Source organism: Peromyscus leucopus, chromosome 12 (genome assembly GCF_004664715.2).
Source record: "Peromyscus leucopus breed LL Stock chromosome 12, UCI_PerLeu_2.1, whole genome shotgun sequence".
Classification (NCBI taxonomy): Eukaryota; Metazoa; Chordata; class Mammalia; order Rodentia; family Cricetidae; genus Peromyscus; species Peromyscus leucopus.
The window spans coordinates 74495551-74522896 of NC_051073.1; the positions used below are offsets into that span (position 1 = coordinate 74495551).

The 27346-nt window shown below is 40.9% G+C and overlaps 1 protein-coding gene and 1 long non-coding RNA gene across 13 annotated transcripts in view; one reads left to right on the forward strand and one right to left on the reverse strand.

Moving 5' to 3' along the window:
• The window catches only part of LOC114687105 (immunoglobulin lambda-1 light chain-like), an 826243-nt gene that overhangs the window by 73738 nt on the left and 725159 nt on the right, over positions 1–27346 (reverse strand). The window contains exons 1-2 of one of the 12 annotated variants that reach the window (XM_037209862.1): positions 23203–23301; positions 22766–23057 (exon numbers count right to left, since the gene is read on the reverse strand). The exons of 10 other annotated variants lie outside the window; for them this stretch is intronic. In XM_037209862.1, the coding sequence (XP_037065757.1) occupies positions 22766–23057; positions 23203–23248 (338 nt within the window). In that variant the 5' untranslated portion in view covers positions 23249–23301. Of the gene's footprint in view, positions 1–1284; positions 1604–1723; positions 1799–22765; positions 23058–23202; positions 23302–27346 lie in introns of those variants that run through there. One more of the 12 variants, XM_037209849.1, reaches the window with a different exon arrangement.
• Positions 1219–26738, forward strand: LOC119088816. Its single transcript, XR_005092554.1, has 3 exons — positions 1219–1530; positions 2975–3061; positions 25685–26738. It is a non-coding gene; the product is annotated as an uncharacterized LOC119088816 (long non-coding RNA).

Consider the following 27346-nt stretch of genomic DNA (forward strand, 5'->3'; position numbering starts at 1 on the left):
AAGGGAAGCTCCCATGAATCTGAAAGTGGAGATAGTGGAGCGGGTGCCTGAGCTGGCCATCCCCTGTAATCAGAATGGTGACTATCCTAATTGTCATTGAAGAACTTTTGTCCAGTAACTAATGGAAGCAGATGCAGAGTTTTGCAGCCCAGCACTTCCCCTAGTTCTGAGAATCCTGTGGAAGAGAGTGAGAGAGGAGTATAGAAGCCAGGGGGATGAGGGTCATCACAGGGGGACCTGCAGAGACAACTAACCTGGGCTCACACCTGCTCACAGACTCTGGACTGATCAATAGGAAGCCTGACAGGACCAACCTAGGCCCTCTATATAAGTGTGACAGTAATATGGTTTTGTCTACTTGTGTGATTCCTAGCACTGGGAGGAGGGCTTGTCCCTGATGCTTTGGCAGGCTTTTGGGAACCTATTACTCATACTGGGTTACCTTACCAAGCCTTAATATGAGAGGAGGAGCTTAGTCCTATCTCAACTTGATATGTCATGCTTTATTGACACCCATGGGAGGACTGTCCCTTTCTGAACAAAAGCAGAGGAGGTGTGGGTTCACAGGAGGTGGGGTAGGTGAAGGGATGGAAGGGGAGAAGGAAGGGGAAACTGTGGTTGGGGTATAAAATAAATGTATAAATTAAATCAATAAAAAATTTTCAAAAAAGAATTTTAGCAGACATGGTGGTTACTTTGTCCTTTCTTCAAAGTCTCTGAGTAGACTTATTATGTAAAGAGGGTATTGCAGGGAGGACATGGAAGTCATACACATCAAGGGCAATGCTCAGACATGTAACTATTTTCCATTTTTATTTTTGCTGCCAATAGGGGGCTGCAACAACAGTGTCACCTTAAATGTTCTTACACTGTGCTTCTTGGGAACTTGCTGTAGTGAAAAAAATTTAGAGCATAAGACAAGAAAGCCATCTTATGAAAAACATATTCCTATGAATTTCGGTGAGTAATTGCGAGAACCTTAGACCCACTTCTCCAGCTTGTAAAGGGAATATTCTCATCTCCTCAGCTGTACAGTTTTAACTTTTACATGGTCATTACTACTACAGAGCTGTGCACTCTATACAACCCCCACTTTCCCCAGGAGTTTGGGAGGAATTGCTAAACCTAGGATCTATCCTCTTGAATAATAAGCAGCAAACATAAAATAACTGTAAAGCTAAGAACTTCAGAGGTTCCTTCTCAAAATCATAGTCCAATCTTGGTAGCAAGAAAGCAAAGTAGTTCCTGTCCCGCTTCCTCATTTATCTGGGTCACTGTGTTCACCCAAATTGTCCACTAATGATATAATCTGCACCACAGATGTAGTCAGCTTCATCTTCAAGCTGCATGTTGGAGATGCTCAAGTATCGATGAGCACCGGAGCTGGAGCCAGAGAAGCGATCAGGGATCCCATCCCCCTTGCCGTGGCTTCCATCACTCTCAAGATACATCACGTCCTTAGGAGCCTTGTCTGGATGTTGCTGATACCAATGAATGGTGTAGGTGCTATGCTCACTACTCAAGGTGCAGGTAAGTTTGGCTGTGGCTCCCAGGGAGGCAGAGGCTGAGGGTGACTGAGTCAGCACAGGTTGGGAGAAAGACCCTGAAATAAAGAATAAAAAAATAAAGAAACATTATTTCCTGTGCTGAAAGAAGAGGACAGGATGTATCTGCTGTCAGATGGTTTCCCTGAAGTGGGATCAGGGTGCAGATGACTCCTGACCTGTACAATGAAGGAGGAAGAAGAGGAGAGGAGTCCAGGCCATGGTGCAGACACCACTGAGCTCTGCTGAGACAGACATGGTGCAGGTCTCTCTTATCCTTCAACAGTTCTCAGAGAACTGACAGGTCCCTTCATGCAAATTTTTCTTAGTCAACCAAATCCCTTCTCAGGTGTGTGTGCCATCAAAAGCCTGGGTGTCACTTCCTGCCTGAGGCTACCCAAGGGACCACAGTGTCCCCACTGCTGGGCCTGTTGAGTCCTGAGCATTCACAAAGAGACAGATGTTTGTGTTGTCAGCTGAGAGTCTCCAGACTCTTCAGTGTCACCTACAGACCCCAATGAGCAGGTTCAGGTCTGTCATGTCTGTGACAATGAGACTTCCCCTAAGGCTGTGTCCGCTGAACACTTTCTGATCAACGTCAGAAGGACTTGCCTTCTCTTGGCACAGTATGTAATTTATGAGGAACTCTTTATCCAGGGGCTTCTCCCATATAAACTGAGGATACAGATATATCCTACATGAGCTCCTTCTCAGATTGCACAAAAAGCCACACCCCTCCAAGGTTCCTCAGCAGATTGATCCATAGAGACTTACTGGTGAATATTGGTGACTATGAGGATAAATATTATAGTGTCAGACTCATTTAATACATTAGAAATATATATTTTTTTTTTAGAAAATCACAAGTCAAAACATAGTAGACACTAAAAAAGTTCACAAACTTTATTGTGAAATAAAGCAGTGGGCCTGTGCTTGTCCTTAATTAAGGATTAGAGAGGATCATGAAGAATGACTGTGTGTGATGGTTTCCATGGAAACCTGCCTTCTATGCATCTGATATAAAAATACATTATCTAAGGCCGGGCGGTAGTGGTGCAAGCCTTTAATCCCAGCACTCGGGACACAGAGCCAGGTGGATCTCTGTGAGTTCGAAGCCGGCCTGGTCTACAGAGCGAGATCTAGGACAGGCACCAAAACTACACAGAGAAACCCTGCCTGGAAAACAACAACAACAACAACAAATACATTATCTAACTGCTGAGGCTTTAGGGGATGGATAATCAGAAAGGGGTACAGCCCTAAATGTGAGACAAGAATTCACAAATCAAGAAAGGAGAAGAAATTCTTGGTGAAATTGGGCACAAGCTAGGACTCTAGGTTAGTGCTTGCTAAGGCACGCTTTAACTCACATGTTGTTAAAGACATCATCTACATGGATTTTCTTGTCAAACCCCTCTCATCCGAACCAGGAGATATGCAAAACAGAAGGTAGAAACATTGTATGAGCGAGAGCTGGTGGATGACTCCAATGAAAGAGCATCTTCCAGACATAACAGGTAAGATTCATGTAAGAAATCACAGAGACTGTGATAGAATACACAGGACATGTACAGGTTCAAACCAGACAAAGCCCCAGCACTGAGAAACAGAAATGGAAAAAAAAATCAACACTTAGCCATGAAGTTATGGTAATAGGTAACTTCTGGAAAAGGGAAAATCATCTTTCTCCAATGGGGTGTCACTAACTATATCAACTACACTCTAAGGCAGGCCTAATGTACAGGAGTAGTTGGCCAACAGAAAACAGACTCCATGGGGTGTGTGTGTGTGTGTGTGTGTGTGTGTGTGTGTGTGTGTGTGTGTGTGCGTGTGTCTAGGATGTGTGTGTGCACATGCACACACAAGCACACTTTTTGTTGTTTTTATTTTTTTGTCTGATTGATTTTCTTCTTTTTAGTTTGTCTGTTTCGATATTTTTTGTTATTTTTCTGTTTTGTTTGAGAAAGTGAAAGAACATGAAGCTGGGTGAGTATGTATAAAGTTAGGAAGATCTGAGGGGAATTGGGAGAAGAGAAAGAATATAATCAAAATATATTGTATAAAAGCTTTTAAGTAAAGTAGTAAAACACTTTGGAGTAATGTTAATTGACACAAACAATGAAAGAATAAGAGAGAGAAAGGAAGGAAGGAGGGAAGGAGGGAAGGAAGGAAGGAAGGAAGGAAGGAAGGAAGGAAGGAAGGGAAAGAAGGAAGGAAGAAAAGAAGAAAAAGAGAAAGGAAGAAAGGTAAGGAAGCAAGGCTTCTTGTGCCCCTAGTAGAAACCATGCATTGAACTGTACAGAGTACCTTTTCAAGACCTTTTAACTGGTGTGATGACTAAGCATATAACTGCACTTGCTGCCAAGCCTGACAATGTGAGTCAGTTCTTGGAACAAGCATGGTGGAAGGAAATGGCTGACTTATGCAAGTTGTCCTCCAATAGTTCCCTCCCTCCTCTCTCTTACACACACACACACACACACACACACACACACACACACACGTATGTACTCACTCATGAACATACACATGCACACACATACTAAATAATTAAATAAATATGTAAATATATAAGTATTTTTAAAATATTTTGATTCTTTCATGTGTTGTGTGTGCTGCATTCTGTCTGCCTGTGATTTTACCTTATTTTATGCCCTTCTTATTAGTGTTGATATTCAAATACTGATGTGAATTTCTTGGAAAGGAAATATCAGGCCCCACTTCTGATCCACAGATGCAAGTTCCATGTGCACCTTGAGTTCTAACAAGGATTGAACTAACACAGGCTACAAACTGTTGATATTTGGGTTACAAACTTTTCCTGATTCCCCTCTGTTTCCTACCAATATTTGCAGCAGGAGAACTTTGTGAATCCCACTTTGTGTATTAGATGCCAGGATTAAATTCTTTAAGATTTCCCACTATAAATGACAGGCATGTCCCTTAGTGTCATACAGTTCACTAAGTATCCAAAACTGAATTTCTAATAACAAGGTAATATTTACACGAACATACATTCACAGGTGGACACCATTAAAGAAAAGGCATCTCTTAGAAGCTGCATTTCTGTGCCATTGCTTACAATATTAAAATATTAAAAGAAGAGAGAGAGATTTGTGAGTTAAGATTGAAAATTGTTTAAATTCAGACTTTAGTTGCAGTCATAAAGCTAGAAACATGAGCCATCATGCCAACATCCTTGAGAGTAAAATATGAGTCAAGATCAAAGAAATGAATGCAAATTCAGAAACACTTTACACATGGTTATTTGGGTTGTTACTTCCCGGGGATTACAGGAACAACATACAGCAACCAGCATGGGCTAACACAAGTGACTTGCGCTGTCTCACACTGATTTTTGAAGAACAGACTTGCAAATTGAACATGCTAAGTCAAGCACCCTCTAGTACCTCTTTCTTCCCTCTTTGTCTCTGTTGTTTGGGCAAATATTTGGTGATCATTTGGTCAGCAGCTACAAAGGCCAATACTTATATCAGGTTCACATGGCAATCCATCACTGCATCCCTGTGTTCTCAGAATCATCTAATGAACTCAGAGAGGAATCACTGTCCTTTAGCATGAAATCCTTTGACTACACATCTAAAATGGTACTTACAGCTTTATAAAAGATCGCATTCACTGGTACTTAGATTTATCATGTCAGCATATCTTTTTAGGAGAAAATATGTTAACCTAATGTTAGAGTAGAAACTATTTCCAAAAAATATATATAAATGATTTCATAGCTGTTAAAATTATACATTGAATTTGCATTGCCTTCAAATGAAATGTAATATACCAGTAGTTAAAAAATATGGATGGATAGTTACTTCACTTAGATTTAAGTTTTATAGACAACATCACTGAGAATGCTTCTCTCTGGAGACCTGTTGACTTAAGTCTTACAAGCAAATACAACTAATAGAGGAATAAAATATTTGAATTCCATACTTTTAAAAATCTCTATCCCAACAGTTGACAAATATCTCCACTTTTATGACTCTAACTAGGACACAAATGAAGGCAGATGCTTCTCTTCACCATCTTGTCTGTGGAGAGTTGACATCAGGATGGCAACAGTGCCTGGTCATGGGACCCACTCCACAGGACAGGGCTTACACCCAGGCTCAGACAAATGCACATTTGTGTCTTGCTTCTCCATGTGTGTCTCACTGTGCTGACACCACTGCAGTGTTCATGCAGTCGCCTTCAGCACTGTCCTCAGATTGTAACCCTAGAGCCAGGACAAGGTTATGTTTAAGGTGAAAAGTGACAGGAGACTGGGAGTGCCTGTTGTTGTTGGGTGAACCAGAGCCTAGAGGCTTGGCCAGGCAGCTTCTGGAACCAGTGTGGAAAGAGAGGATCAGTAACTGATGGAGAGTGTCATTCCACAGCATCACCTCAGGTTGGGGTGGAGAGCATGAAAAGAAACAGCAGTTAGGAAAGAGTCACGAAATGAGAGGGATCATTCCAAAGGCAGGCCTCTTTAGTCTCCATGACACCCGACAAAGACGGAGAAAGCTGGAAAATGTGACAGGCATCCAGGTCATGCTATAGATTTCCAGAGATTCCCAGGACCCACAGAATCCTGCTGGACTCTGGGGTTCTCAGGGTATCAGGAATGTGGTGAGTCCATGCATTATGAGACTTTTACTATCACCATCACCACCTCATTCCATCTCTGCAGTCCAGGGACAACTCTCCTCCCAAAGGGGCTGGGGCAACTTGAGGAAACACCTGCTGTAACCTCTAGTCCAGGCAGCTTTGCCCAGGAGATTGCATGTGAGTAAGGAGTCAGCCTCAAGTCTTGTCAGATTCTCAGAAATACACAGTGCCCCCTGCTGGACATGGGTAGTTCCTTCACGGTTTGCATTAAATATATTCCACATGATTTCTATTCTTCTGTCATGGGTTCCTTAGTTCATCTTCAAAATTGCTATTGACTTTAACTAAAATTCTTTCTTTTTAATTTTCATTGTTTTAATGACTTTTATGCATTCTGAATCCTAGTTATTTTCCCTCTTAATCAAAATACCTGTATTTTTTTTTCTTGATAGAATTCAGCAATTTTTCAGTGAAAAATCTTTACCATATAATTAGACACTCTGATCCATCTCAGTATTAGTGTCTTTGTATTATGTTTTTCTCATTCATACTGTAACTTTTCTGCTTCAGAATTCCCTAGAGTTCATCATCAGACCTGAAATAATACCTGCCTTTTGGTTCATTCATTTTTCTCAACAACTGTTTATTTTGTCTTTCTTGGGGAAAATGAGACACACCTTGCTTTGGAAGTTATAACTGACTATAAAATGAATTTCAGTTTTTATTGTCAGTGAAAATTTATTAGACATTCACAGCCTTTGGAGTGTTTTTCCAAAAGTCAAGCTCCAGACATGGCCCACATTGAACTTAATGAATAACATCATCTAACGACAAGAATTCTCAGGTGTAGATTTCACTGTGATGTGGTCTGACACCCTGAGAGTGTGTGTTATTCCTATTGATCACACCCTATGCTGTAAGAAAAGACAGGAAAAAAGGACAGAAAGTCTTACTAGCCTGGAGGTGTGTAGCACTAATAGAGAATGTGTCTAGCATGCATAGAGACCTGTGCTCAAGACCTAGAGCTGAAACAGAAAAGAAGTATTTTTGAAAGTACTGAAAATAATGTTTATTTTTATTTTACATTATCCATGTGAGCATGCACCCATGAATGCAAATGCACGCGCGACACACACAGAGAGACAGGGAAAGAAACAGAGAGAGAGAGAGAGAGAGAGAGAGAGAGAGAGAGAGAGAGAGAGAGACTGAGAGAGAGACTGAGAGAGAGAGAGAGAGATACTGTTATGCCCAGATTGTGACCCCCCCAAAGAGACCACCGAAGACATTGGATGTCCAGAATGCAACAGCAAGGTTTATTCTGCAGTTACAAGTCTAGCTAGACAGGGGACTCATTCCTACACCCGACACAGTGAGGCAGGGAGGAGTTCCTCTTTCTTGGGGAAGTTAGTTTTTATAGGCAAAACCCATAAAATTTCTTAGAGGGGAGGGGGTTAGTATGGGTCCATCCTTGATTGGTCCAGTTTTTCCCGGACCTGGACTTTATCTTATTCTAGCTTGTCTGTTTGCCTTGTCAGAAGTTTTACAACTCCTCTCCGGGGTCAGGTCATGTTATCTCTGGAGAGGGGCATCTCGTGGTTAATTGGTTACCATCAGGCATCCTGACTATGTTCTTTTGTTCCTGGGGCTGGCGCCATCATTTCTGGGGACTTGAAACTGGCCTGGGTCTATCTATATTGAGATATCTTTGTCTAAGGCCCCCTTTTTGAGATAATAGAGTGAGGGTCTTATTGTGCCTAGATCATGTCTCCAAAGCCGCCACTGGAGACTTTAGGTACAGAATGCAAAAGTAAGGTGTTGTCTAAGTTTACAAGCCTCCAGGGAGGCTCTTCTAAATTTCTTACTCACAGCAGGGAGGTTGGAAGGAGGGCTCCCCTTTCTTTGTGAGGCTAGTTCTTAAAGGCACAGACCATATAGTTTATTTTAACCCGCCTCCCTTTTTAGTCTTTTGGTCGAATATCCTGACTGTGTTTTCCAAAATCCCTGTAGCAGATACAGCCACCTGGGGAAAAGGGGTCTAAGTTCTTATCTACACTTATGAATCCTGGTTTAAGCTTCTCTTTGTCTGTAGGGGATAGAGTGGGGGGTTTTACTGTGGTATCACAATACCATAGCTGTTGGGTCCATTCGCCCTAGACAGGGAAATTCAGGGACTTATGTGGCAAACTACATGGGTGCTAGAAATGAACATGAATCTTCTGCAAGAGCAATATGTGCTCTAAATCACAGAACTGTCTCTCTAGCCACCCAAAATTGTATAAAATTATCTCATTTTCTTGATACAGTATTACTTACAGCAATCTTGAAAGGATATCAAGAACTGCATTGGTCTGTGTAAACATAGTCTATCAGTGCAGTGACAAATCTTCCCTTCCTACTGAAGTAAATTTTTATAATGTCTAGACTACTTTAATTTGTTCGTCAGTTACTTTGGGCATATATTTTATTAAGCTATACTCTCTTATTTTGGTCTAAAATAGTCCACTTGAAAAAGTTACAGATCACCACATTTTATTAAGCCAATTAAGAGTATAATGAGTCCTCTAACAGACCAAGAGAAGGCTCCTGCCTGGGAAAGACAAAGGACAGGACACTAGGGTTTTTAATGACAAAAGGCTGCAATCACATCACACCTGTTGCAGGCTAGAAGGTCTTTCCAATGTAGCCTTTGATCTTGTAAAACATCACAAAAGGCCACTCCTGTACAGGAACCAAACTGTGTTTGCATATCAGGACCCTTTCTGAGTAGGGAATGAAGGACCCTTTGTGTTGTGAAACATTTTCTCAAACAAAGTAAAAAGCCCTTTGTTTACAGGCAAATGGAGCTCCTAGGTGGAGAAAGTGCAGGGTCAAGGCAACCTGACCTTCCTGAAGCTATTTCAGTTCCAATAAAAACAAAGATATTTCAGTGTAACTATATTGGTAACATATATTTTAATTGGTAGTATCTCAATGAAATGATCATTCTCAAAAGGAAACATTCTAAGAGGCAGACTTGGAATTTTGAAGACTGTTTAGAAGGGGAAGGTCTAAGTCTTATCTGAAACCCTCTCTACTCTTCCTATGCTAACTCTGGAAGGAGAATTATAAAGATCCCAATGCATTCATTCCTGTGATACCTTCATGAGGGACAGTCATGACCTGCTTCCACTTAAAGTCTAATTTTGTCCCACATTCATTTCTCAGAAAAGAACTAGCATGCAGGAGATCCTGAAGCTGACCAGGAGAAATTGCTTTGAGGCTGCACTGGCAAATGCAGTGGAGACAGCCTCCATTGACTCCTTATGTGTTGTTTCCATGGAGACAGTGTCCACTGATTCCTTATATGCTGTTTATTTCCATGGAGACAGCCTCCATTGACTTCTTATGTGTTGCTTGTTTCCATGGAGACAGCCTCTATTGGTTCCTTATATGCTGTTTGTTTCTGGTTCATTATTTCTGCTCTATTTTTTTTTTCCAATTTCTCTCCATCTCCTGGGTTTGGGCTTCATTTGTCCTTGATTTTCCAGATCTTGAGATGCATCCTTAAGTAATTTATTGGTGCTCTATGACTTAAAGAAAATATTTAATAAGTTTGAGTGAATGTGCTTGAATGCATGTATACCCAGCAGGTGCAGACAAGAGCACATGGAGGTTAGAAGGGAAAGCAAATGCTTTGAAACTGAAGTTGTGCTAAGTGTGCACTGCCATGTGGCTGCAAGGAGCTGGACCTGGTTCCTCTGAGAGATCAGCCAATGCTCACAACAACTGATCCATCTCTTCAGCCCCTCTTCCTGATGTTTTAAAAAATATACACATTTAGAGCTATAAATTTTCCTCTTACAACTGCTTTATTATGTCCAAAAAGTTTTGTTGGGCTGTGTTGTCATTTCATTTAATTACAGAGTTAAAAAACCTTTTTTGATTCCTTCTTTAACCTTTTGTCATTGAGCAATACGTTATTTATTCTCCATGGGTATGGGCATTGGGACTGGAGATCCTCTGTGGGAGGGTCCCTGCAGACTTTATAGCAGGCAAGGAAAGTGATTGGGGTGAAGAAAGAATGAAAAACCAACCAGCCCAGTTTAGGTAACTGCTGCAGGACCAAGATTTCGAGTCTGACTCAGGTCATTTTCTTTTGGCCATATTTAAACATAGCACAACTTTGAAAAAAAAAATGTTTTCTGATAACAATTAACTCAGTTCTGTGAGTACAACATAGCTTAAGACATGTTTACATAAAGCTCATTACAAAATAAACATGACTTCAACCTATGATGGGTTTTCCTTGCCTTTAGAAACAATGGTCAAGGTAGAGGATCTAGGCAGAAACACTGAGGTAAACATAATGGCTGTGGGTGTCTGGACTGGCTTGTGCTATGAAAACATAGAAATGACTTCACTTTCTTGGCTTCTACAGTGCTTATCTGAGTAGCCAAGGTTTTTACCCTCTACCATAATCTACCCTACCTATTCCAGGGCTTTTGTTGTCTTGATTATGTGTAGGCCTTGTGCACATAATCATAGCTCCTGTAAGTTTCTGATTCTGATAGCATGCTATATCCAGAGGACAGCATTTCAAAGCACATTTCTGTAGCATGAATCTTAAATGGACTTATTAATAAAAACAAACCCAAGGCCAGTTATTAGGGTATATGCTGGAATATCAGAGAAACAGAACAAGCCATGGTCTCATCATGCCAATTCTTCAGCTGATCCTGTTTCCTTGGACTGGAAGCCTCTGAGTCCTCATCCAGAGTGGATCTCAGCTGAACTGCTGCTCAAAAGCCTAAAAGCTTAACCAGCTATAGTTCCTGGTTTCCACACCTTACATATCTTTCTGCTTTCTGCCATTACTTCCTGGGATTAAAGGCATGAGTCACCATGCCTGGCTGTTTCCAGTGTAGCTTTGAACTCACAGAGATCTGGATGGATCTCTGCCTTCAGAATGCTAGGATTAAAGTGTGTGTGCCACCACTTTCTGGCCTCTGTATTTAGTGGCTGTTCTGTTCTCTGACCCCAGATAAGTTTATTAGGGTGCACAATATTTTGGGGAACACAATATCACCACACATTTCAAAGCGGTCCAACAGTCTCCTGTTCTGTAGCTCTTATGTTCTTTCCATCCTTACTCCAATGTTCCCTGAGCATTGTTGTGTGTGTTTGGGATGAGTGCTAATAAACATGTCCCATTTAGAGCTGAGCACTGAGTCTCTTAATCTCAGGACTGTGATCAGTTATGTGTCTCTCCATTGACTGTTTCCCATTGCAAAAAGAAGCTGCTTTACCAAAACTGAGTCTATGGGTATAAGCATACATATTTACAAAGATGTTTGACAGCATGGTCAATTAGCAATTTAATAATAGCAACTTCTAACATAGGGTGCACGACCCCCTCTCTTCCAGTCATAGACTGCTGACCAGGGTTACAGTAACAGGTATAAAATTACACTTGTGAAGTTTTTAAACACAAAAACATTATATATCAAAAGCTAAGGAACACAACTGCAACAATATTTTTTAAATGCAGTATTTAATACTTAACATTGCAATGAAAAACTAAAGTGCCAAATCTGAGCTATGTACACTGGAGAGTTCAGACACAGCGTGCCTAATCATCTACCAGACAGCATTTTGATGCCAGAGCTGTCCAGTTGTCTGTAAGGTCACTGTATCTTACTTTGTGCATTCTGTAGTGACTTTCATCTTCATCTCATTTTAATGACCATTGATAATTTTAGTAGAACACAATAACAGTATAAAGTAATGTGTTTTACTATGACATATTCCCCTATGTATAAAGATATGTATAAAGATATTTATTCATCCCCATATTTTCTGCTCTTATGCCCTGCTTTTGCCCATCCCCACTTTTTCACTTCTAAAAGTTTGTCTGTTACATTCATGAGTATTTTTGCCTACTATGTTTCACACATAAGAAAAAATATGGTAAGTTTGCCTTATTTCTCTTCACATCATGATTCCATTGTGTTAAATACTGTGTCTCACTTAGCCTCATTTATGTCATATGGATCTAGGTTTTGAAGCCCTGGAGAGGTTAAAGTGATGATAGGGATGTGGGAGATTCATGGATGCATAGTTACACCTGTGTTTTATTAACTTTCCTCTGTGGTCTGTACTTTGCACTGTTTAGTGGAACAGAGCCAGAGTAAGGGTGTGAAATATCATGAATTTGCAATTTTCTTTGCATTTGTCCTATGTGTTCAGGCATAGACAAGTGTGGACAAGTTTGTGCATGTTGAGGGCAGAGATTGATGTATTCTATTTATCTCCATTCTCTCTAACATAGGGTATTTCCCTAACTTTGAGCTCACTGATTTAACTAGATTAACAGGCCAACAGTCCCAGGAACTGTTTCTACCATGAGCACAGGGATTATAGGCTGGCTTTGCAGCTGAGCAAAGCTTTAATTTTGTTTCAGATGACATCTTATTTTAGAGATAGTTGAATATAATACTAACATAGAAGTATAATAAAATTGAATTGCTTTTGAAACTTACAATTTCAATTACTTAAGTGTTTATGTGGGGTGTTAGGGACTCCAAGAGACATCTAAGATAATACAGGCTATTGGTATTTTCCATGATGGTCACCTAGAAGTTGAAGGTAAAGCCATATTGCTGAAGATACCACATACTTCAGACACAGAACTTGAAGAATCAGCTATAACTCACCTGCAAGGCTCCTCCCTGAACACTGGTTTTTATAGTATACAAAGATGCTAAACAGGCTCCCAATGGAGAAAAGCAATCAAGAGACCTACCCAACTGTACTACTTACCACCTACAGTTAACCAGCATGGCAAGACTTCGAAGTTAAAAAACAAAACAAAACAAAACAAACAAACAAAAAACAGCTGTCTGATTGGACTGAAGGACCACTAAATGCGAGATAATGAAGGCTTGTTACTGAAAACCTAGTCAACTCTCTAAGGCTGATGAGAACACTATTGCCACTTTCCTTAACCAGTATACTGTCTAATGGCATGCTCAATAATTACCCATATACCACACACATGTGTAGCACTTAGACATCATTAAAGAAATTTCCTTTTGCACCAGAGCCTATTACAGAAATCTAGCACTGATTAAAATGCAGGGAACAGCTCGCCATGGTATATATATCCAGCCCCAACTGATAGGCTCACAACAGGCTCCTATACTTAAGGCTCAGAGAATATCATGGGAGAATGGTCAGAAAGATTGTAAGAGTGAGAGCAATCAGAGCATCACCTGTGAAATAGTGTCCTTTATGTATGACAAGGAATTTGAACTCACAAAATCACAAAACCATGGTCACCTAATAAAGACTGGTACAATGACAAAACCAGTTAACTGTGATGGAGGAAATCCCTTTATGAATAGCTACAGGAGCTACAGGCAATTATCATTGCTAAGGAAGGGATAAGTGGACTTCTCCAGGAAACAAGCCTTTGATATAAGCCTAATTTAAAGTAGCCAGACATATGTGTGTGTGTGTGTGTGTGTGTGTGTGTGTGTGTGTGTGTGTGTGTGTATGCATCAGTCAATGAGCCGGCTGATGGTATAATTCTGTATATACAATGTAGCAGTAATTAAAGAATAGATAGTCATGAGCAGAGAAGGAGTAGAGGAGCATAGGAAAGGTTAAAGGGGGGAGATGATTCTTTGGTTCTACTCTGTCTAGGACTTTAATCATGGAAGCATGCTGAGTAAAATGCCTATTTCATGTTTGGTTGCAATATTCTTAGATATCTACTAGGTACATTTGATATATGGTGTCATTTAATTCTGATGTTTCCCTGTATATTTTTTATGTGGATGATTTGTTTTTTGAAGAAAGTAGTGTATTGATTTCATGCACTGTTACTGAGATGGATTTAATCTGTGTGTTTACAACCAATAGCATGCTTTTTATGAAATTTCATCTAGTTAATTTTAGTGTAAGATCTATTACATAGGATGCTAGGATAGTGACCCAGCTTGCTTCATCATCCTATTTACTTGTAATTTTTTTCCATCCTTTTACTTTAAGGAGGTGACTATCCTTGAAGGTTAAATGAGATTTTTGTAGAGTTAAGAAAGGTAGGTTTTGTTTCTTAATCCATTCATTTTACTTATGTCTTTTGTTTGGGAAAGTGAGTTCATTATTATTTAAAGTTTTTATGAAGGTGTGTGTTGATTAATGGCTTATTTTGTCCTTATTATCCTTGATAGTATTTTGTATTTTAGTAAATACAATTTCATGCATGTTCTTTTTACAGTAAACTGGCTCTGTTCCTTGATCTCTTCAGTTTGAAGCACTGTTTCCTGTATTCTTTGTAAGGCTTGTTGGGTGGACATGAGTTCTATTAGTGTGTTCATATTATAGGGAGTCTTTCTTTTTCTGTTTTTCTACCTTGGCACAACTGTTTTCCTGTGTACAGTAGTATAAATAGACATACATGATTGTTGAGATCTTGAAGTACATTTGCTCCAGGCTCTTTTGACTTTTAAAGTTTCCACTAAGAAATCAGCTGTTATTCTGGTGGATTTTACTTTATATGTTACTGTGGGTATTATTCATACATTTCAAAACATGTTCTTTGTTCAATATATTTAGTATTTTTGGCATAATATGCTGTAAGGGGTTTCTTTTCTGGTACTATCTGTTTGATGTTCTCTGTTTCTTGTATCTTTATGAGATACAACTTAACATCTCTGATTTAGGTAAGTTTCCCTCTGTTATCTAGTTGAAGTTTATGCCTATACCATTAACCTGGTATTCTTCCCCTTTATCCATACCTATGGTTCAAATATTTGGTCTTTTCATGGTGTGTAATAACTCCTGCATGGTCCTTTTATTTGCTTGTTTAAAACTTTTCATATTATTTGCTTGAGCGGTGCAGTTCCACTATTTCATCTTCAAGTCCTGACATTCTCCCTTCTATTTGAGCCATTCTACTTTAAGGCTACCTCCAAGGTTTATAAACGTGACATTAATTTTTTCAACTTCATCTTCTTCTCAAAGTCATTTCTCTTCACTATGTCTACCTCTTTTCTGAACTCAGTTTTCAAAGCTGGAATTGTTTTTGTCATTTCATTTGGGTATCTTTTTTGGACATCAATTGGTGTGCTCATCTTCCATTCATCCTCTTTCTATGTAGGATGCTGATTAATTCAGTTATCTGTATGATAATTTGATGCCCAAGGATTTGTTTTATAAAGATGCAGAGTGTATTAAACAGAGCTAATACCTCCATTATCAAACTCCAAGAGATAATATACACTTAATATATACTATAAGAGCTTCAGACACATTCTGTATCTTGTCAGTATTTACCATTTTTGACAAAAAAACCTTCTTATGGCATATAAATTTCAATATAATTTATTTTTTCTTTGAGTAATCAATTTCCATAATCATGATTTATTTTACTTATCCAAGTTGTCAAAGGACTCTTGGCATTGATTGAATTCCTATCTGTCTGTGGTGGACTTGACTTTTGAGAAAGTTTCTTTACTATTGCTTGATTCAGGAGTCTGCTATTGGTCAACTATATGGTCTTTGGGGAAAAAAAAAAAAAAAACATCAAATAAGATGTCCCTGAGATGCCATTTTAGGGTACAAAGGCTGACTCTAAATTAAACAAAGATGAGAAGTCTTAGTGGAGCCAGGACTGTAATTTTAAGGTAAGTAGATCCAGAAGTCCTATACACTCAGCAAACTAAAGTACTTTGCAAAGAAACTGTGTTCCATCAGTAATGCCAAAGACAGCTTGTCCCTGGAGTACTGGTCATACAAGGGACACAGCAATCAAATGACATCAATGCATATGGTGTCAATTCACACAACCCTTTCTGCCCTGGTAACAGAGTGCAGGACAAGAGCCATGGCACTGACCAGAGGACAAATGACTGTCCAGCCCCCAGCCAACACCCTTTCTAGTGAAACTTTGTGAAGAGGGTAGTGTTCACCACCATCTGGTGATGTCAATGAACTGTGCAGAACTTATGGAAAAATTGTTCATCAACTTATCAAAGTACCCACAGTAATAGCACAACAAGTTATGGCTTGTCTTATAGATTGTGTTTAATCAATGTTTTTTCATACTATATTTCTGATTATCCTTTTTATTGATTCTTTGTAGGTTTTACATCTTGCATATTGGACCCATTGATCTTCCTGTCCCTTCATATTCACCCTATAGCCTTGCAACCTCCTCCCCAAAACAAAACAAAATCCCAAAGAAAAACAAACAAACAAACAAAAAACGATAATTAACAAGCCAACTAACATACAAAAAAATAGTGTAGGCTTGGAAGTTGTGGTGTGGCAAAGTGAGTCACACTGTATACCCTTTAGTCCGTACATCTTTACTTGTAAGTGTACATTGCAATGAGTCATTGGATGGCTCAAGGCCTGTGGCTTCTGCTACACTCTTGATACTGGGCCCTCACCGGGACTCCTCTTAGATATCCTGCTGTTGCCTTATTTATATCATGGAGATCCTAGGGCTTTGGATCTGCAGGTCTGGCACCTTACCATGCTCCAGCAGCTCATAGATGAGATGGATGTTGACGTGGGCCAACTCACAGCCCTGGTTCTGATCCTGGGTGTTAGCTGGGTGTTTAACCTACCAGGTTTCCCTCATGGACAACAACAGGGCCAGCTCACCAAGATTGCCCTTGCCCACCCACTGCAGCAGGCAGCATGGAGCAGGGTCATTTCTCTTGTTCTCATGACCTGGGGACTGGCTCACCTGCACCCACAGCACCAGGCCCAGCTCTACTCTTTTGCTAAGACAAGGTGTAAGGCCCACTCCCTAGTGCTGCAGCCAGTGAGGGACAGTGTCAACTCTCCCCCTCTTGTGACCTGCGACCAGATTTCCAGAATTCAGTGGGTGTTGAGGTGGGGTGGGGTGGAGGAGGGAAGAACATATTTCCCCTGCCTATGCCACCACATGGCAGAGAGATAGTGGGGCCAGCTCTCCCACTCTCATGCCTTCAGGGCCTGCTCACCTGCCCAAGGTGTCAGCTCCACTGTGCTGCCCAGGCCACATCAAGGTCTGCTGTCCTGAGTAAGGGGGCGGGGTCAACTCTGTGCAGTCCTACCTTCACTGTCTTAGATGAGAACAGGAGCCATGGACACAGACTCATGAGGCTGAGACAGGACCACGGACCCAGACATGGCCATTGCCAGCAGCCCATTCCCGGGGAATGCTATGGTCCTGGGTAGCAGCATGGTTGGTTAGATCCGTACAACCTTAGTAGCAGCACGGCCCTTGGACACCCTCCTGAACCTACGTGGGTGCCCAGACCCCAGTGACTGAGTGGCTCTTAATGGCAACACAGGCCATGGATAACAACATAGACCCTAAATGGGGTTTGTCCAGGGACACAGACATGGTCTTTGTCAGTAGCCAGGGAAGGAATGTCACCATTGACCCAGTTGGTAGTAAAAGTCATTCAAATCGGAATGGACTCACTGCTTTTTGGCCCTTGAACAACAACATAGCCTCAGGTGGCATCCCACATCCCGGGCAAACTTATATGGCAACAGGAACCTCGGACATCAACTCAAACTCCAGTTGAGGCATGAGCCATAAGCCCAGACATGACCACACTACACCTCCGCTCAGTCTGTAGGACACCCTGGCCACAGATGGCACCTCATGTCATTTAAGGTCTGTATGGCCTCATTAGTGGCAGAGCCTTGAGACACAAAACCTACCAGATGTGATGGCCCAGATCCTGTGTGACCATTGAATGCAACACGGGTCATGGACATCAACACAAACCCAGGCTGCAGTAGAACCACAGACACAGACATGGTCCCTGGCAGCAACCTGGGCAGGGATGTCATCATGGCACTATCTGGCATGGCAGGTCATACAGATCAGCATGGATTCAAGGGGCAGTGTGGCATTCAAGTGCCAACATGTCCCCAGGTAGCAGCCCTGCCCCCAGGCATCTGCTCAACCTTTGATGATAACAGTAGCCACATACACAAACACAGACCCTGGTTTTGGTGTTGCCACAGACCTAGATATGGCCCTTGGCCACAGTTTGGGTCTGGATGTCACCAATGGCCCCAAGTAGCAGGGCATGTCACCCAGATGTGTTTGGCCCCAATGGCTGCAAACCCTCAAACAACATCATGGCCTCAGGTGTCAGCTCAGACTATGGGACTCTGCACTGCCTTTTGTGGCAACAGCAGCCATTGTCATTAACCCAAAGTCTGACTGCTTCAGGGATGTAGATCCAGACATAGCCCTCAGCAGTAATCCAGGCACAGAAGTCACCATGGACCAGGTGGCAGTGCAGACCTCTTTGAATGGCATGGCCTCTTTGGGGGCACATCCCTCTGACCACAACATGGTCATAGGTGGTAATCCAGACCCATGGCATCCACAAGGCCATTAGTGGTAACAGCAGCCTCAGACATCAGCACAGACTACCACACCTGTATCAGGTCTGTGGAACCACACATGGCCCTAGGCAGGAGCCCAGGCCTAAGCATCATCCAGGCCTCATCAAACAGACCAACCAGTTTCTCATTGCCCTAGACTTTTCAGGTATGCCCCTCTCCCCAGCATATAAACCTTTCTATCCTTCTCTTCCTTTTCCCCACCATATCCACTCACCATAATGACGATAGGCTGCTAGGTGACACTGTTTCAAGACTGATCTCTGTCTTCCCCAGGTCACTGTCCTGGAGCTGAACTGTAGCTCTGTGTGCCTGGACCTGGTGGCTCCAGGAGGCTGGTTGTTGGTCTCTGCCCCCCAGGGAGAGAGTCTGCGGCAGAGCCATAGCTGTCCTCTATGCCTTAATTTTCATTTTTAAAGGGATAAATATTCTATATTCATTTAATGTCTGTGAAAATTTTATTCTACCTTCATTTGGGGAGAAATACACTACACAATTGTTTTCTGCATGGATATTTTTCACTTTACGTTTTAAAAGCACGTTTATCTATTGTCTTACTGTTTTCTTACTTCAATGAAGAACTCTACTCTGATGATGGAGGGTCTCATTTTCCAATCACCACTTATTTTTATCACTGTCATTTAATGTTTGCTATTGTGACTTTTTCTCAGCTTCAGTTTATTGTCCTTTCACATGTTGACTTGCTATATTTTATCAAGTGCAGAAATGTTTTGATAATTCCTTTTGAAATACTGTGTTCAGTTTGTTACCTTGAAAATGACTTCACAGAAATGACCACACCCACAAATACACACACACACACACACACACACACACACACACACATACACACACACACACACACTCACATGCACACATACACACAGAGGAAAGAGAGAGACAGAGAGAGAGACAGAGAGAGACAGAGAGAGAGAGAGAACTGGAAAACTGCACACTGACTTACAAAACTCATTGATGTTCTGAAAATACTTTCAAATTTTCATTATTATTGGAGGATAGATTCTGTGGATCCAGCATAAGACTTAACATATTTAACTCAAGTATTCCAACATTAAACTATATGTAGAGACTTATATGCATACTTTATCTTTAACAGTTTTAAGTTTCCCTCCACTTAATTGATGTTGGCTATAAGCTGGTTATAAGTTGTCTTTATTTTGTTTAGATGTGTCCATTTTAGCTCTGATCTCTTCAAGACTTTTATCATGAAAAGGCATTGGTTTGGTCAACTTTTTTTCAGCAACAAATGAAGTGATCATATTTTTTTCTTTCTAGATTGTTTATATAGAGGAATACATTGACTGATTTTCATGTGTTGAACCATCCTGCATATCTGGGACAAGGCTACTTGATCCTGGTGGATGATCTTTTTAACTTTTTTTTAAAATTCAGTTTGTGGGTATTATTGACTAGTTTTGCATCTATGTCCATGATGGAAATTGATCTGTAATTTCCTTTCTTTGTCAAATCTTTATGTGGTTTGGGTACTAGGATGAATGTGGCCTCAAAACTTAGTGAATACAAACTACCTGAAATCTATGAGAGTGGCCCTAGAGATTTCTTTTAATGGGAGATACTCGGCCTGACCTGGCCATCTGCTATAACCAAGCAAGGCTTCCAGAAGCAGTACTGGGACATCAACAGAGCTACAAAACTCTGACCTACAATCTATCCTCAGATGTGCTGAGGTAAAAGTCACTGAATTTGTGAAAGTGCTCAACCAATGACTGATCCAATTTGAGGCCCATCCATTGGAAGGAGCCCATGCCTGAGACTGCCTTTATGGACAGGAATCAGAGGCTGGATACACCAGAGACCTGGGATTGAACGACACATGACCAAACATGTGTGTGTGTGTGTGTGTGTGTGTGTGTGTGACAGTATGTATATGTATGTATGTATATATGTGTGTGTATATATTACAAATAAATATATTTAATTCTAATTAAATAAATAAATTTTATATATATATACATATGAATTAAACAGTCTAAACACTCAAGAGAATGATTACTAATGATAATCTGCTGTACTCATAGAAGGATGCCTAGCCCAATTGCTATCAGAGAGGTACTATCCAAAAACTGAGAGCAGATACAAAAACCAACAGCCAAACACTAGGCAAAGCCAGGAAAAGCCTGCAGAAGAGGGGGAGGAAGGATTGTAGGTGCCAGAGGACTCACAACACCAGGAGAACCTGACCCACAGAATCAACTCACAGGGCCTCACAGAGGCTGTAGTGACAATCATGGACCCTGTATGGATCTGAGTCAGGTCTGCTATGTATGTGTTATTGTTGGGTAGCTTTGTGTTCTTATGGGACTCCTAACTGTGAGAGCCGGGGCTGTCTATGATTCTTTTGCCTTATCACTCTTGGGACTGCTTTCCTCCTACTGAGTTGCCTCTTCCAACCTTGATATGAGGGTTTATCCTAGTCTTATTGTAACTTAGTATGCCATGTTCAGTTGATATCCCTGAGAGGCTTGCACTGTTTTTGGTGGTAAACAGAGGAAGAATGTATTTCAGGGAAGAGGGAAATTGGGAGGGACTGAGAGAGTGGAGAAACTACAGTTGGTATGTAATATATGAGTGAAGAATATATTTTTAAAAGTTTCTACTGTTCTGTCTCAATGTTATTGATATTTACTTTTATAATGGCTAATCTTTGGTCAATCACTTAATGTACCTTTGTTCATAATCTTAAACACCATTGTTTTTGTTTTTATAAAATTCAATTATGTGCTTTTGAAATTTCAATAATTTCCCTATAATTTGAAAATACTGAATGCTGCTATTTTTCTTACTTTTTAAATTTTCATGGTCTCTTTTCATTGTACTTAGTCCCATGTTACATGAGGATGTTTTCAGACAAGCATATTATGGACATTGAGTATATTCCCATCCATAATTTCCTACTTTCCTCTTTAATATAGTTTTCCTACATACTTTTGTATCCTCTGTGATGGCTGCTAGAAGGAATGGGCAGGCTTGATGTCTCAAAGGGCCAGACCTGTTCATGACTAGTTCTCCTGCCTCCATGATAAGGGTGGAAAGTACATGGAAAAACAGTGATATGGAATCCAAATCCATAGAATTGCTAGTGAAAGGCAAAATTCTAGAGTCCTAGCTGATAGGGAGTGAAGCAAGTTTATTCTTGGATCTATAACCAAAGACAATGCTGGATGGTGGCTCTTTTATCCCATTAAATGTGTATTTTAGAAATTCATGTCTACAAAGTGGTTGGGAGGACAGAGAATGAGATCCATGGGCAGTAAGGAAGTGTGCTGGACAGCATCTGTGTTAGTCAAGGCTTCTAATCCCCCTGTCTACGCTCTGCATGGAAGGTGCAATTGCCCTGGACTTCCTAATTTGTTGCTGGAAGTCTTTCACAAACACAGCACTTGCCTCAAAGTAAACCTCAGATCTGTGTACAATTTTTGTGTCAGTAAGGAATGTAGGACATGACTTCTCCTGTATGGATTCTAGGGAGAATAGGTCATAACGGTGGAGCTGGTAGGTAGAGGGAAGCAATTCTTCCTTATTGACCTGTCTTCTCAGCTCTAACTGCACACTTGTTAGGCTGTAAGAAGATTCCTTATAATTCACAAGAACACTTACAATATTTTTGAAGGGAGAGCTAGAAAAAAGGGAGAAAAGATGAGTGTGAATATAATCAATGCAAATGTCAAAAATCTAAGAAAAATTTTAAACAAACAACAAAATGCACTAATTTGCATAACGGATATCTCTTAGCAAATCTGTTAAAAATTAGGAATAGCGTGGTGGTAGTGGTGCATGCCTTTAATACCAGCACTTGGTAGGCACAGCCAGGTGGATCTCTGTGTGTTCGAAGCCAGCCTGATCTACAGAGCAAGATCCACTACAGGCAACAAAAATACACTGAGAAACTCTGTCTCGAAAAACCAAAAATAAAAAATAAAACTTAGGAATAAAACCCTTTCCTAGATGGAATCTGAAGGTCACCACATATTCTGCCTGGTAGAGTCTAAGGAATAAGACTCAGCAGTTGACATCTTAGTCCTGTATGCTTGGTCACTTTGCATCAGGAAACAAAATCCTTGCAAAGGGCAGGGAAGCAACTCTGCAAGTTAAACTAGGAAATGAGTTGCCACTGTCACAGGAGAGAAGGGGTTTGTGTCTTACTTCCTCATCTGCCTGTGTTACTGTGAGCACTACCAGTGCTACATTGACAGTAATAGTCGGCTTCATCTTCAGCCTGGGCTTTGCTGATGGTCAGGATGGCCGTGTTCCCTGAGTTGGAGCCAGAGAAGTGGTCTGGGATGCCAGAAGGACGCTTATTATCTTCATATATGACCAGCACAGGGGCCTGGCCTGGCTTCTGCTGGTACCAGTAAACATTCTTAGCCGAGAGGTTTTCTCCAGAGCAGGTGATTGTGGCCTTTTGACCTAGGGCCACTGATACTGAGGGAGGTTGAGTCAGGATATAGGAGGCCATGGAACCTGCAAAAGAAATGAGAAGGACGCTAAGGATATTGAACAATGCCGTTTATAAGGCCATCTAAACCCTCTACCAGAACAGGACTCAGGATTCAGGGCTAGACAGTGTCTGTAGGCTGAAACATCTGACTGAGTCTGGGTAGGTCACCTGTGCAGAGGGAGAGGAAGGGGAGAAGGAGGAACAGCCAGGCCATGGTGGAGATGCCACAGAGTTGTGGATCCAGGAAGTCACAGCACAACCAGGCTAATCAGGCTTTTATTCTCTTTCAGTCCTTTTGAGGGTAGTGGATGTTCTGTGGCTATGCAAATTTACCCCTCTCTGGGGCTCCCCATGGAGGCCTATGTGGGGAAAACACTTCAAAGCTGTGATGCAGAAACTAATGAGGAGGGGTGGAGTCTGACTCATTCAAGACTCCCTTGGCTCAGAAATTCCCCCTGAGTCCCTGGGATCTCTCATCACAGTAACCCTGCAGGCATTGTCCATGATAGTCTCCAAACTGCTGAGCTGTTCTTAGCAAGGCTGTGCACCTTTCTTTGCCTTGTCCACAGTGTACACTTGGTCTTGTTGAGAGATCACTACTGACCTGTGACTCAGCAGAAGGTATAGTGCAGGAACCATGACCCTGAGGGCAAGAAACTGATCCTGGGGTCAGTTCTCCTACAGTGGATTTCCCACTGGACTCAGAGTGCTTTTCCCAATGAATTACAGCCATGGTAGAGACACCAAGGTTCACACCTGAGATTCCACCCAGCCAGAGCACTTCCTGGTGAGTCCCTCACTATGCATGGCTTCTGCCTATGTCCTGGAGTGATGGTGTTATGTGATTCTCAGAATGTCTTCACTGGCAGTTAAAACTGGTCCCTTGACACTTTTAGATTTCTCAGCCTAGCATCACAGGCTCAACTTCCCCTGCACAGCCCCATTCTCAGGCTTGGCTGCTCCTGGATGCTACCCTGCTACCCTCTGCTGGTGGAAGAGTCTAAGAGCAGAAACTTCCTTCCCTTTTTAACTGGCTCCAAAGTCCTTGTAACCTGAAAAGTTGCAGTTCAGGGATCCACTTTACTCTCTGTTTACTTCACATGCTCCAACATCCTGTGGCTAGTACATAGAACCGGTAACCCTGGTGTGTGGGGTAGCAGACAAAGTCTGATCCTAATCCCTGCCCTGGGGACAACACTCATGCTCCTTTCCATGAATGTGTGTCTGTGTATGTTTGTGAGACTATGCATGTTGTATATTTATATCACAACTGTGGGTCACAAAACAGGGCACCTTCAGGACACAGGCAGAATCCTGAGCAGTATGAGGAGGGATTCACCAAGGAAATCCTTAGGCACAGGACAATAGTACAATAAAATATATGTTATTTTAATATTTTTTGAGAAATTCATAAATAAACTCTGAATTTGTATTTCTCTTTCTATCCCAGACAATTGAGTGTCATATCTTTTCCCCAAACTAATTATATCTACATTATTATCAACACATATAATACATATATATATACATATACATACACACACACACACATATATATATACATACATACACACACACTCAATATACATATAAAGATAAGTTCCTGGTTCCATTCAGCTGTACTGATATGGCATATAATCATGTTTATATTTATTTTATTTTGAATGTCACAGTGTATCACAGTCTTTTCTTTCCTTTTGGATTTTTAATTAATTAAATGTAATCATTTGTTTTACAGCCCATCTACAGTTTGTCATTCATCCTCTCCTCCTATCCCCTCCCCCGACCTCCCCTCCACTCTCTTTTTGAATTTTGAGATAGGGTTTCTCTATGTAGCCCTGGCTGGCCTGGAATTGGCTCTGTAAACCACATAGGTCTTGAATTCAGTAATCCACCAGCCTCTGCCTTCTAAGTGCTGGGATTAAAGGCATGTGTCAACACAGCCCTAAGTCTAGATACCTCAAACAATCAATTCTGCACCAGATTTCGGAATGCTGGGATAACAGGAATGAAACACCATACCATGTGTATCATGTTAAATTAATTATTTAATTATCTTTTGCTCAAACATCAGAAATGATGGATAAAACTAGTTCACTTGCAAACAGCAAAGAAGTCTTAAATAGTGTTATCATCTATAATTCACTGGATATTTATGTGCTTAAAATCAAGAGTAATACTATTCTACTCAGCAAGGGTAGCTGGGTTGTTGGAGGTGAAATTTGGTGTTTGTGTCACCAATGCTAAGGTTTTGCTGACATTATAATCATTTTTATCATCTTTCACCACCATTGTTATTGCTGTTGTTATTTGATCACACACTCTTCCTATCTCCTGATAAGGACTTCATATCTAGCTTGCCAAATAGGACTGGGGGGAATACAACCTAACTTACAAGCCAAGAAGGACTGGGAGGAATACAACCTAATTACAGTTCTTTTCTCCCACTTACAAAATTTCTTTTTTCTTCTCTGGGTGGGGAAGGAGCCTTTTCCCTCCCTGAACTGGTATTCCCTTTTCTCATCTGCTAACCATGCATTTAATATCCCATAGGCACACCTAAGAAAAAAAGTTTCCTCTTTAAAACTCCTCATCTTTAAACTCCTCGGCTGCATGTTCTACCATTGATACACATATTTGTTTCCAGCAGATTCTAACCATTTAAAGAGTTACGGGTTTTGATCCTCTGGACCATGGACATGCTGTCTAGATGCAGGTCTGCACCCCACCCTCCAGCCCACACCGATGTGCTGTCTGGCCCAGCCCTGAGTCACACCCTCCAGCCAGAAATTCTGCTACACTGCTTGTCTCACAGAGCCTGAATCAGCCTGCACTTCCTGCGGTTCCACTGTATTCCAGCCTTCAAGACCCCCAGCTTCGCCCCCATATCAGCAGGAAGTAACCACAGACAACTTCTAAGCCCCCTTTGTCATACACCCTTCTTTTTTTTTCTGAACTGAACTCTCCAGCCCAGAGGCTGGACTGCCCTTAAAAAATGCTCTATTGTTAATTGTATAAGTTCTGTGCATGATCCTGAAATGTATGTACTAGCAGACATTCTCCTCATGTACTTTTCATAATTGTTCTGTATGGAAGTCTTGTCATGTATACCCTGACACAAGTTATTACTGTTTTCTCACAGTTAGTGGTTTAATATTGCATTGATTACAAATTTAAACTAGGTAAGCTTCAGCTGCAGCCTTGGTCCCACAGGTGCTCATGACTTACTCAGGTAGCTCTTTAACTATGCCTCCTTAAAATACAGGTTAACCAAATTAATACCACTAACCCAAGATTAATAGATAGAGTTAACATTCCAAACTAACCATTTCTTTTTGATAAATTACAATCATGGTATTCAGACACTTTTGACCATATTATGCCATACTAGCTAAGGATAGTTTTTTTATGTTACTCATCTGCTCCCTTTCTGAGACAGAGATATTGTAACTATATACAGCTATACCTATTAGATGGTTAAACTAATCCTCATCCTGCCATCTATATAGACAATTGATTATAAGTATATATTATAGGTACAATATTGATTAAATATCAATATTAATTAATCATTACTTATCATTTTTCAGAAATCCCCAAATTTAAGTTTATCTACATAGTCATTCTAGAGAGAATGAAAACTTTTTTTAACTAAACAACAACAAAAACAAAACGGGAACTGCTGCAGGCCGCAGGAATATATCATAAGAACTCAGCTGGTTATGACAAAGTCACTACCTGGAGGGATCAGGGAATTCCTCCAGAAGAAGCCAAATTCCAAGGAGTTTTTGGTGTTATTTGGCTTGTTATATATCAGCTGTATTCTGTTATGAAAATCATGTGTGTCTTCATAGTTTTCCCAATTGACTTTTCCCTAAGAAGTGCTAACAGTGTGGACTGATCACTCTGGACATACACATTCCAGGTATTTGGAGAACAGCCTCAGGAAAGACTTTCTCTGGAATCCCTTAGCCACTTTCAAGGACTAATAGTGATAACAGCCCAAATGCAAGTCTCCTGATTTAATTCCACAAGGAGACACCACCTAGGTCAGGTGGACATTTAATAGCTTTACAGTTTAGCTTAGACCTTCTTTTCTTATACAACCTTACTAAAAGACCCCTAACTTCTTTCCTAACAACTTCTAGGAATGTAGACGGACACATAGAAACCCTTTTTGATATGCTAACCGGTCATTAGCACTCAGTTGACCTCCTCTTTTACCACTACCATTTTGGATTGTAAAAGAAAGCCTGTTAAACAGCTTAACAATAACCCACAACCTTCGGACCTAGTATATTCCGGATATTTT